Source organism: Hyperolius riggenbachi, chromosome 7, assembly GCF_040937935.1.
Source record: "Hyperolius riggenbachi isolate aHypRig1 chromosome 7, aHypRig1.pri, whole genome shotgun sequence".
In the NCBI taxonomy this organism is placed as follows: domain Eukaryota; kingdom Metazoa; phylum Chordata; class Amphibia; order Anura; family Hyperoliidae; genus Hyperolius; species Hyperolius riggenbachi.
Window position 1 is genome coordinate 183,203,788 of NC_090652.1, and position 13,246 is coordinate 183,217,033.

Consider the following 13,246-nt stretch of genomic DNA (forward strand, 5'->3'; position numbering starts at 1 on the left):
TGTCCTCATAATACTGCTAAAATCCAAGTGACTCTATCCTGAAACTGATGCAAGGCTTAATTATTCTATACACTGCTTAAAGGGAAGGTCCAAGCAAAAAAAAAAAAATGAGTTTAACTTACCTGGGGCTTCTACCAGCCCCATGCAGCCATCCTGTGCTGTCGTAGTCACTCACTGCTGCTCCAGTCCCCCGCTGGCAGCTTTCTGACCTCGGAGGTCAGGGCCGCATTGTGTACATTTTTACGCATTCCCGCTAGTGCAGGAATATTAACATATACATTTTTACGCGTTAGTGGTGCAACGCATACATTTTTGTTCCTGCACTAGCTGGAATGCGTAAAAATGTATGCAATGCGGCCCTGACCTCCGAGGTCAGAAAGCTGCCAGCGGGGGACTGGAGCAGCAGTGAGTGACTACGAGGGCACAGGATGGCTGCATGGGGCTGGTAGAAGCCCCAGGTAAGTGAAACTCATTTTTTTTTTTTTTTGCTTGGACCTTCCCTTTAAGAGCAACTAATGTTTGTTGCATTATATACAGTGGGATGCGAAAGTTTGGGCAACCTTGTTAATCGTCATGATTCTCCTGTATAAATCATTGGTTGTTACGATAAAAAATGTGAATTAAATATATCATATAGGAGACACACACAGTGATATTTGAGAAGTGAAATGAAGTTTATTGGATTTACAGAAAGTGTGCAATAATTGTTTAACCACTTCAGCCTTCAGTCGTTTTCACTTTATGCATCCGAGCAATGTTCACCTCCAATTCATTAGCCTATAACTTTATCACTACTTATCACAATGAACTGATCTATATCTTGTTTTTTCCGCCACCAATTAGGCTTTCTTTGGGTGGTACATTTTGCTAAGAGATACTTTACTGTAAATGCATTTTAACAGGAAGAATAAGAAATAAACGGAAACAGCTTGGTCCCTTTTTATGCAGGGGAAAGGGATCACTGATTGGGCACCATGGCCCGATTCATTGATCCCTCCGCTAATGAACCGCCGGCCGGGAGCGCACGTGCACACGCGCGATTGGCCGCGGGAGCCCACATGGTCTTCTGGACATAGCCTCTACGTCCAGAAGGCTTAAATGGTTAAATAACCGGTTCAGCACCGCAGTGTCGAAAACCTCATGCATCCGAGCAAAGTTCACCTCCCATTCATTTGCAATAACTTTATCACTACTTATCACAGTTAATTGATCTATATCTTGTTTTTTCCGCCACTAATTAGGCTTTCTTTGGGTAGTACATTTTGCTAAGAATTATTTTTTTCTAAATCCATTTTAACAGGAAGCTTAAGAAAGAAATGAAAAAAATTAATTTCTCAGTTTTTGGCCATTATAGTTTGAAATCAATATACGCTACTGTAATTAAAACTCATGTATTTTATTTGCCCATCTGTCCCGGTTATTACACCGTTTAAATGATGTCCCTATCACAATTTATGGTGCCGATATTTTATTTAGAAATAAAGGTGCATTTTTTCAATTTGCCTCCATCACTATTTATAAGCTTATAATTTTAAATAATATAATAACATACTCTCTTGACATGCATATTTAAAACGTTCAGACCCTTGGGTAACTATTTATGTTGTTTTTTGTTTTTTTTTTATTGTATTTTTTTGTATTTTTTTTTTTTATAAAAAATGTATGTGGGTAATTTTTGGTGTGGGAGAGAAACTGCTAATTTTAAATGTAAAATAATAGAATTGATTAATTAAAAATGTATGTGGGTGCAGTTTACTATTTGGCCACAAGATGGCCACAGTAAAAAAAAAGTCCTGGATGCGAACGATCTCGCATCCAGGAACTAAAAAGAAGAGAAGTTTCCTGGGGGCAGAAATACCGTGCTCTCTGAATAGAAAGCGTCGGTTTTTCTGCGGGGAAGTTAGATCGGTGAGTGGGAATTATATTCCCATTCACTGATCAGGGTGCTAGCGGCGGGGGGTGGCGGGAGCGCGTGCGGGGGCGCGACCGATTGTGCGCACCATGCGGCGGCAGCAGCAGTGCCTATCTGGACAAGTAAGCTCGTCCAGATAGGTCGAACTGGATAAAATTAGGCAGGTGCATACATTAGAGCTTTCCATGCTTGGAAGCCATCAAACCTGAATGAACTAGAGATGTTTTCTAAAGAGGAATGGTCCAAAATACCTTCAACCAAAATCCAGACGCTAATTGGAACCTACAGGAAGCTTTTAGAAACCGTAATTTCTGCAAAAGGAGGATCTACTAAATATTGATTTCATTTCTTTTTGTGGTGCCCTAATTTATGCACCTGCCTAATTTTGTTTAAACAATTATTGCACACTTTCTGTAAATCCAATAAACTTCATTTCACTTCTCAAATATCACTGTGTGTGTCTCCTATATGATATATTTAACTCACATTTGTTATCGTAACAACCAATGAATTATACTGGAAAATCATGACGATTAACAAGGTTGCCCAAACTTTCGCATCCCAGTTTATACTGCATCTCCAACTGCAATATCCTTCTCATCTATTATTGTCATAGTCTTTACACTGCATTGTATTTGAAAATGTTGTTAACCTTTAAAACTGAATAAAAATTGTTAAAATTAAAAGGCAGCAAATATGGCAACCTCAATCTCTCACACTCCAGGTGTCTTTTAAAGAGACTCTGTAACAAAATGTTCAGCCTTATTTCTTCTATCCTATAAGTTCCTATACCTGTTCTAATGTGGTCTGTGTTACTGCAGCCTTTTCTAGTTGCACAGTGACTGTGTTATCTCTGTTATATAATCTAATCTTTTCTCTTCTGTCGGCTCTGTCGGCTGAGGCTGGAATGTGTGGAATGTGCTGCACTGCTTGTCATTGGCAGAAGCTATACAAACCCTCTCCAAGCTCTGTATGAGTCAGAGACTGAGCTACTCTCAAGCCTATCACACTCTAGTTAGAAGCCATGTCTTTTGTTTGTAAACACTGCCTATAAAATGGCAATTACAAGCCAGGATTGAAGCAGGGAGTGGCAGAAACAGCACAGAGGGGCCCAGGAGAACATAATGAATAAAATAGTATGCTTTTTATTGTAAGAATTTAGAGTACAGATTCTCTTTGAGGAATTAATGGAACTATTTCCAGACTTTCACTAATTAGGATGAAAGAAAACTCTACATTCTACTGGGAGAAGAGGAATCCACAGTGACAATTGCTGCACACTATGTCACAGCATGCCACAGATTCAGGAGCATAAATGAACTGTAAATCTAATTAAAAAGAAATCCACAAACTGCTCATACACTGCACCTTTATCCTACCCCAACCCCTAGGACTCACCCCCATTTTCATTTGCTTTGGCAATGTCTGTATGTATTATGGCCATGCCAATAAAGATATTTTTTATTTCATTTGGTTTGGATTAACTCACGGGATAGTTAGTTTTTGTCTCAATCTTAGTGTTGCATGAACATTGAAGTTATTATTAAGCATTATATTGGATACATTTTTGTTGGTTTTGACTACAAACCATTCTTTAGGTGTTTGTGACATAATATTCCTGTGACCTTGTTATGGCGAAGTATGGTCATTTTTTGGGACAAGAAATGGTCAATGAACATTTAGGTGACACAAATTTTGTTACTGAATGATATATTGTGTTTTTCTTTTTTTGTTTTGTTTTTTTGCATTACATTTGTCACATTTAACTTCAGTGTGTTGTTTTATTATTTTAGGGAGTTGGTCTGTCTGTACATGGACATTTCAGAGTGGCATCTGAGAAGACTTTGTTTGCCATGCCAGAAACTGCTATAGGTATGGATATATAGTTTCACTTTCATGCTATTAAATATATCAAAGCCAATGTTGTTAGTTCTCTTACTGCTGGGTTATAGAAGGATCATAAATCTAGTCTAAACTCTAACTTTGTAATCACAGGGAGCTTTATACTAGGTTTTCATTCTAGAAATAGTTAACAGAAAAAACAAATAAAAAGGAGGACCAGCACTACCCAGAAAGGAATCAATGGCATGCATGTGTCAGGGGTAAAAAGTGTTATCAAACCATAAAGAAACAGAAAAGTTCATTAGAACACCAAGCTGCATGAAATAATGGGAGCCACCAAACAAAAAATATAAGATTCAAGAAACTTTTATTTTACCACTGAGACAATTCAGCACCTCGGTCCAATCTAACGGACGTTAAAAAGACCGGTTGCATAATTGCATGTAACTTGACAAAGCATGCCAATTCCGTCTAATCTGCTACCGTTAACATTCGGTCAATAGTCGCATCTGATAGCTTGAAATACAGTGAGCAGACTAACGTTAAAGATTGTCGCACCGCTGCCGATAATGTAATGTGACAACCATCCGCCAATCCCATTTTACTAGTCCACAATTGTCATGCAGGTCTCATACACTAGAGACTTCTGGAGGCAAATCCACTGTGTGCACAGTAAATGGTTAAGATTGGTTGATGGTGCCCATACATGTACAATCTCGATTGTATATACAATCAGTATAAAAATGTTTGATTTTTTTTTCACTGCCACCACTCCTTCGATTTGAAGGGACGAAAGAGTCTCCCGCTAGCTATTCCTAGAAGGAAGAAAACTATAATTTACAACCTCACTAGCCAATCAACAATTCATTCAGAAAAGAATAAAGCAATTCGGTAGTATGACTCTTCAGAGAGAAGATTATTTGTAGCGACAATCAGGTTACCAGACCAGTCACAAGACTGAGTGATTCAATCATTATTTTTATTCTAAAACTATACACACAAATATACTTTACAACCAACAGGTAAATATACCTGTCAGTCAGAACAGACTGGGTGAGAGAAATGAGTAGAGATGAAAAAGGAAAAAGAATGTCTTATAATACAGTTCAAAATACCATTATTGGTAGTTCATGCGGCAATCGATAGTCTTTGGAGAAAAGTCTAAGATGCCCAATAGTCATGCAGCCAGTGGCCTTTGTGAGATATAATCCAAAGCAATTTTGCCAGTGTCCAGCTGGCTGTCGATTGATGGTATTTCAACGACAGATTCAAGGTATAGGACCCTGAGCTCAGTGTGTCATTTGTGTTTTAACCTTCACTGTAGTTGGGAGGGGTTATGACACGCCCAGGTCCAGCCCTGTGCAATTTGAATAGGTGCAGTTCCCCTTGCACAGAGAGAAATTTTGGCACAATTCCTGTTTTGCCCGGTCTCTCTGTGCCCATATGTCACATCAAGAAACATAATTCATATCCACATTCCGTGCAATGTTACAAATCCCCAGATATCAAATATGAGGGCTGTGTCAGGAGTAGTCACACAGTGGCACTTCAAACCCGTATTGCAATGTGATTTTAGGTCGCAGGATTCTGGGAATTTCCTAGAATGTGGGTTAGAATGAACTTAACAATCTCTGAAAAAATGGTGCTGCTAGCATCATCAGATCATCCTAAAAACTAAGAAATAATGAGGAGATATGAATTTGGAGGTTACAGTGAGGTCACTTTCTTTTGGTAGAAAGCATCTGTTTGATAAACATCTCTTGGCTTCCTTTTTAAGGTCTTTGAAGGTGACAAATCTGGAGACCGCTCTGCTCTTTTAAGCCCCATACACATGCTCAACAGCGGTCTTTTATGCAGCACAATTGTTGAATAACTTTTGTTGTGAAACAAGTTGAAACAGCTAAAAAAAAAGTTCAAAAGCTGATAAGACTGATAAGAAGTCAATCCAACTGTTGTATTGACTTCTTATCAGTCTTATTAGCTTTTTGAACAATAGCAAAATACGTTTTTTTAGCTGTTTCAACTTGTTTCAGAACAAAAGTTATTCAACAATTGTGCTGCATAAAATACCACTGTTAAACGTGCACGCGCCATACCGCCGCAAACGACGGGTCCGTCAGACCCTCCCGCTGGGCGAACGTGCAGCTGACAATTTCACATGGGTACGCACTGTCGGCAGACTGATAAAACGTTTGCGGCGGTATGGCGTGTATACGCGCCTTTAGACTCGATTTATGAGGTTTTGTCAAACTCATTTCTGACGGATGGGGCTATAAACTTTCAAGGGGGGGTTGTGGAGCTAGGAGAAAGCTTTTCATACCTGGGTGCTTGGAGGAACCTCTGCTAAAGGATTTCTAATCACCTTTGCAAGAAAAGGTTCCCCCAGCCATTTGGTGAAGGAGAAACGAAGTTGATCAAAAATGTCATTTTCTAGGGGACCACGTCAGCGTCACACTCACTCTTAGCGATAAAAATTAGAATAAACAAAAACAATAGGCAGTACAGCTACAGCACAGTGGAACTCAAAAACAAAAGAAAACAATAAAATAATGTATAAATAGTTATACTTTCTTAATGCTGTTGACCTTTCTCATCCCAAGGAGACATTCCTTCTGGCAGTTCATAGAACCCCTTTTCAGGTTAGATTACTAATACTAAAAAACATTGGGTAGAAGAGGTTTCCCTATCTTATGCTCTATGTGTTAAACAGGCTAATGTCTACCTTAAATTGGAAAAATCAGTGTATGTGCATAGGGGTCATGCAAATAGATTTGTACAATTTGGAGCAAATGGCTTGATTCCCCGGAAGTGGCTATATATATATATATATATATATATATATATATATATATATATATATATATATATATATATATATATATATATATATATGGCCAGGGGTAGTCAGCAGCTCACACAAGCCAGATATGTGGGTGTGCTCGCAATTGGGGTATCCAAATCCTTCTTTTATTGAGCAACCAAAGTAATACAGGCAGCAAACAGTTTCGGTTGTCCCCGACCTTTATCAATGCCTTGATAAAGGTCGGGGACGACTGAAACTGTTTGCTACGTGTATTACTTTGGTTGCTCAATAAAAGAGGAGCTGTGTGCTGCAATTCCACGTTTGCTTATATATATATATTGTGACAAAGTCGATACCCAGGAGGTAATCGATTTGTCCCAGGTTGTGTTGGATGGGAGGTACATTCCACCTGGGATCAGACGCTACATCCAGTAGCAGCTCCGGAAAAAAAAAGGTTTTGGCTGTCTGTCACATGGACAGAGGTTAAAAACCTTACTTGGGTCCGGAGCTGACCAGATGCAGAGTGGGCGGGCGCATCTGGTCGCCAGATCCTGGGTGGATCGTTTGCTCTGTGTATGTGGGCTTCTGCTGGAGTCAGGTCACACAGGGTTAACAGAGCAGCTTTGAAAGGCTGGAGTAGGAGGAGAGAGAGAGGGTGTGACCAGCAAGGTCTGACAGTCTGCTGAGAAAGACTTCCCGTTTGATTCCAGGAAGCTGGTTGTGCTCTGGAGAGAAAGTGCAGGCTGCACATGAAGTTTGGTGTGTTCCTGATATGGAAAGCTGAATGTAAGCTGCTGGCCTGGACTGGCATTTTGTTTTCATTTGAACTGTACTTTACAAACTGCCAAAAGACTGCTGTCTAAGAAGCCTGCTGTCCAATAAACTATTGTTTGTTTTGGAAAATACACCTGTCTGTGCTGCTATCTCCCGCTGAGTACTCACCATTTGCAGCTGATCCCTCACAATTGGTGCTCGGATGCGGGCAACTTAGCATGCCTACAGCGACAGTGTGTTTGGCGCAAGATTTAAAATTTTGAACAGCAGCATGGATGAAATGGTGAAGCAGCTGGTGTTGGCGAATGCGGCCTTGCAACAGGCTAATGCTGAGCAGCGGAAAACGAACACAGCCCTACAACAACATACAGAGGCAGTACAGCAGCAAGCGGTTGCCCTGTGTGAGAGTCTGGCTGCAGCTGCGGAGGCCGATCGTCAGACTGCTGAGGCTGACAGGAAAGCAGTGAGTGAGTTGGTGCAACAACTTGTGGCTCGGAACCAAGAGGGACAGCTGCTGGTACCTGGCAGTGGAGGCACCATCCGCGCAAGCTACTTCTTGCAGAAGCTGACTCCTCATGATGACGTTGAGGCGTTCCTCCATACCTTTGAGAGGACAGCGGAGAGGGAAGCCTGGCCTAAAACGCAATGGGCAGGATTGGTAGCGCCATTCCTGACTGGGGATGCTCAAAAGGCCTACTTCGACCTTGCCCTAGAGGATGCTAAAGACTAAGACAAGCTGAAGGAGGAGATCCTGCGTAGACTTGGTGTCACCCCGGCTGTGCGAGCCCAGCGAGTTCACCAGTGGTCCTATTCAGCCGGATGCTCTCCAAGGTCCCAGATGCACGATCTAATCCACTTGGTAAAGAAGTGGTTGGAACCTGAGAAGTTAACAGCTCCGGAGGTCGTCGAAAGAGTTACCATTGACCGTTTCTTGCGCTCCCTACCGCCGGCTTTGCGAAGGTGGGTGAGTCATGCAGATCCACAGTCAGCTGATGAACTCATTGCGCTGCTGGAACGTTATCTTGCTGCAGAGGACTCTTTGGCTTGGGCCACAGGACAGCGCTCAGCTACCCGGAGACTGGCAGCACCCCAGGGAACTGGTAAGACAAAAGCTGACTTTGTGGGGGGTGTGGTCAGTGAGCCAAGCTCTGCAGGCCGAGGTCGACCAGGCACAATGGTAAGAAGTCGATCCCCGGTACAATGTTGGCAATGTAAAGAGTGGGGACATATTGCTGCTAACTGTCCTCAGGCAGTTGAACCCATGGAGTGCGATTACACTCGGCGCAGGTCCTTGTTTGCGCGACCTGTGTATATCGCAAGCTGTGACTCTCATTTGGCGGTGGTAAAAATTGCTGGAAAAACTGTCCAGGCTCTCTTAGACTCTGGTAGCTTGGTGACCCTGGTGCATTCCAGTTTAGTGTACCCGGCCTGGCTGGGGAATCGTCGGGTCACAGTACAATGTGTTCATGGGGACTCTAAACAATACCCCACCGCCCTTCTCACCATTGAAACAAACTGTGGACCTGCCACTCAGGAAATAGTGGTGAGCCCGAACTTGGCACATAGTGTCATTCTGGGGAGGGACTTTCCACTGTTCTGGAACTTGTGGGAAGGGGATAACTGTGGAGGCTCAAGAGAGCTGGAATCTAAAAATAATACAGACATTGATGGTAATGAAATGTTTTCTCCCTTGGAGGTGTTTGCTGGGGACTCTGAGTTATCCCCGGAGACCTCTGAGGGCTCGGTCCTACCAGAGCTGGAGGTTTCTCGGGATAACTTTGGGACGGCCCAGCTAAGGGATCCTACGCTGGCAAAAGCGTGGGAAAATGTCAAGGTGTTGAACGGTGAACCCCAAGTGGTCGGGGCTGAAAAAGCATTTCCTCATTTGGCGGTACAATCAGACTTGCTGTACCAGGTTTGTAAAATTCAGGGTGAGGTTGTGGAACAACTCGTAGTGCCTAAGTCGTATCGCACAATGGTCCTAGACCTAGCGCACAAACATGCCCTGGGGGGACATTTGGGTACCGAAAAGACTAGGGACCGAGTCCTACAGCGATTCTTTTGGCCTGGGGTACATGGAGATGTAAAAGCTTACTGTGAATCCTGTCCCGAATGCCAAAGATGTGCTCCGGCTCCCCATTTTCGAAGTCCGCTCGTCCCCTTGCCCATTATCGAAGTGCCCTTCGAAAGGATAGCCATGGACCTAGTGGGGCCATTGGTTCGATCAGCGCGCGGTCACCAATACATTCTGGTGGTAGTGGACTATGCCACTCGCTACCCAGAAGCGGTTCCCCTGAGAAATACGTCGTCTAAAGTGATTGCACGTGAGTTGTTCCACATGTTCACCAGAGTAGGTTTGCCAAAGGAAATTTTGACAGACCAGGGTACCCCATTTATGTTTAAATTGATGAAAGAAGTGTGTAAACTGATGAAGATCGATCAGATTCGTACTTCAGTGTACCACCCTCAAACGGACGGGCTTGTGGAAAGATTCAACAAAACCTTAAAAAATATGTTAAAGAAAGTAGTGGACAAGGACGGCAAAGATTGGGATTGCCTTTTGCCCTACTTAATGTTTGCAATTCGGGAGGTCCCTCAGTCTTCCACAGGTTTTTCGCCGTTTGAGTTGTTGTGTGGGCGATGCCCACGGGGAATCCTGGATATAGCCAAAGAAACCTGGGAGCAAGAGGCCACCCCCTACAGAAGTATTGTTGAACATGTATCTGGTATGCAAGATAGGATTGCAGCAGTGATGCCTTTAGTCAGAGAGCATTTGCAACATGCCCAGGAGGCGCAGTCTCGTGTTTATAATAAGTCAGCAAAGGTGCGAGCTTTCAGTCCTGGGGACCGGGTCCTGGTGTTGGTTCCCACGGTTGAAAGCAAGTTTTTGGCTAAGTGGCAGGGACCATATGAGATTATTGAAAAGGTCGGGGAGGTGAATTACCGGGTTTACCAGCCTGGCCGAAGGAAGCCAGAACAGATATACCATGTGAATTTACTGAAACCCTGGAAAGAGAGGGTGGCCCTTGCAGCTTCCCAGGTTACTCAAGAATCCACCAAGGGTGGAATAGAGCTGGTACAGGTGGCTGAGACGCTGTCTGTTTCACAGAAACGGGAGGTCCGAGAGTTCCTCTTACGGAATCGAGAGGTGTTCTCGGAACTTCCAGGTTGTACCCAAGTCATCAGGCATGATGTTGTGACTGAGCCCCATGTACAGGTCCGCCTTAAACCTTATAGAATACCTGAAGCTCGCAGACAGGCCATAGCAGGGGAAGTAGAAAGAATGCTGGAACTGGGGGTTATTGAGGAGTCCAACAGCGAATGGAATAGCCCCATAGTGCTAGTTCCGAAGCCTGACGGATCCATTCGTTTCTGTAATGACTTCAGAAAATTGAATGAGGTGTCAAAATTTGATGCCTACCCTATGCCAAGGGTAGATGAGTTAGTCGAAAGGCTGGGCCCCGCAAGATGTGTCACCACCTTAGATCTGACCCGGGGATATTGGCAGGTGCCCTTAACTGAATCAGCCAAGGAGAAGACAGCCTTCTCGACTCCCCAAGGGCTGTTTCAGTATGTCAGGATGCCGTTTGGGTTGCAAGGGGCCCCAGCCACCTTTCAAAGGATGATGGACAAGATCCTCAGGCCGCATCAGCGGTATGCTGCGGCTTATTTGGACGACGTGGTCGTCTTCAGTACAGATTGGGAAAGCCACCTTCCGAAAGTCCAGGCGGTCCTGGATGCCATTAGAAAGGCGGGGCTGACAGCGAACCCCAAGAAGTGTGCAGTAGGGTTGGAGGAGGCTCGTTACCTGGGGTACACAATTGGGAGGGGTCTGATTAAGCCCCAAGTGCAGAAAGTGGAGGCCATAAGGGGCTGGCCTAGGCCTACCACGAAAAAGCAGGTCAGGACCTTCTTAGGTTTGGTGGGCTATTATAGGAGGTTCATTCCAAATTTTGCCACTTTGGCCACTCCCATTACAAACCTCACAAAAGGGAAAAGTTCCTCCATGGGTCCATGGGGACAGGAGGCTGAAGAAGCCTTTCAAGGTCTTAAGGAGGCATTGTGCAGGGGTCCAGTCTTGGTCACGCCTGATTTTAAAAAAGAGTTTCTGGTACAGACAGATGCTTCAGCTGTGGGGTTAGGAGCAGTCCTATCCAAAATCGTCAATGGAGAGGAGCACCCAGTTGTGTATCTGAGTCGAAGGCTGACCGCAGCCGAAGAAAGATATAGTATCGTGGAGCGGGAGTGTCTGGCCATCAAGTGGGCACTTGAGGCTCTACGGTACTATCTCTTGGGCCGTCACTTTCGCCTCATTACCGACCATGCTCCTCTCACATGGATGTCTCAAAACAAAGAGAAAAATGCAAGGGTAACGCGCTGGTTTCTGGCATTACAGCCCTTTAATTTTTCTGTGGAGCACAGAGCTGGAAGACTGCATGGCAATGCAGATGCTCTATCAAGGGCATTCTGTCTTGCCGCAGACTGTGTCCGATCCCACGGGATCGAACAGAGGGGGGGAGTATGTGACAAAGTCGATACCCAGGAGGTAATCGATTTGTCCCAGGTTGTGTTGGATGGGAGGTACATTCCACCTGGGATCAGACGCTACATCCAGTAGCAGCTCCGGAAAAAAAAAAGGTTTTGGCTGTCTGTCACATGGACAGAGGTTAAAAACCTTACTTGGGTCCGGAGCTGACCAGATGCAGAGTGGGCGGGCGCATCTGGTCGCCAGATCCTGGGTGGATCGTTTGCTCTGTGTATGTGGGCTTCTGCTGGAGTCAGGTCACACAGGGTTAACAGAGCAGCTTTGAAAGGCTGGAGTAGGAGGAGAGAGAGAGGGTGTGACCAGCAAGGTCTGACAGTCTGCTGAGAAAGACTTCCCGTTTGATTCCAGGAAGCTGGTTGTGCTCTGGAGAGAAAGTGCAGGCTGCACATGGAGTTTGGTGTGTTCCTGATATGGAAAGCTGAATGTAAGCTGCTGGCCTGGACTGGCATTTTGTTTTCATTTGAACTGTACTTTACAAACTGCCAAAAGACTGCTGTCGAAGACGCCTGCTGTCCAATAAACTATTGTTTGTTTTGGAAAATACACCTGTCTGTGCTGCTATCTCCCGCTGAGTACTCACCATTTGCAGCTGATCCCTCACAATATATATATATATATATATATATATATATATATATATATATATATATATATATATATATATATATAGTCCTATTGGAGAAAAGCGCTATAGAAATGTTATTGTATTGTATTGTGTCTATCATGCATATCTATACATGTTCTGTTCATTATATTTTTATCTGACTTGCATTTACTGTTTGCTGTTTTTGAATGTGATGTTATGACTCTATAAACTTCTGTTTGTGGCCTATTGTATGGTAATATTTTTGCTAAATTTGTTGATGTTTTTGATTGTTTGATTAAAAAAAATAGTTATAATGTAATCAGTAGATGTGCACAAGTTCAAGTAGTTAATAAAGGGGACATAATAGTATAAAGCTATAAATATAAATACAGATGCAAGTGTGTAACTATATATAACAAGCTGAGGTAGGTATCAAGCAATGAAAGTAATGTGTTTACAATTGAAGAGGAAATCAATAAAGAACATATAAAGTATCAAAGTTGCTGATACATGATATATGCCAGCATCCAGTACTGGTAAAGAAGTAATCAATCAAAACCACAGTGCAAAACGAAAAACAAAGCACCAAATCTGTGCTGGAAGTGCCAAAAGAAGAATTGTGCAGCACATGTGTGTATCTTTAAATGTAAGATAGATCATTTTCTCAACAATGTGGAAAGAATACCAAGCCGCCTTGCTGCCATATATCTAACCTAATGGGTATCTCAGTAGTATAACCACTTTGTCAGAGGCAAAATCCTATCTAATAATTCCCCTGTGTCT

At 43.4% G+C, this 13,246-nt stretch overlaps 1 protein-coding gene across 4 annotated transcripts in view; it reads left to right on the top strand.

The window, feature by feature from the left end:
* The window catches only part of HIBCH (3-hydroxyisobutyryl-CoA hydrolase), a 1,291,623-nt gene that overhangs the window by 632,296 nt on the left and 646,081 nt on the right, over window positions 1–13,246 (top strand). For all 4 annotated transcript variants that reach the window (XM_068244938.1, XM_068244939.1, XM_068244937.1 and 1 more), the window contains one exon: window positions 3,706–3,784. In XM_068244938.1, coding sequence (XP_068101039.1) covers window positions 3,706–3,784 — 79 coding nt within the window. The remainder of the gene's footprint in view (window positions 1–3,705; window positions 3,785–13,246) is intronic.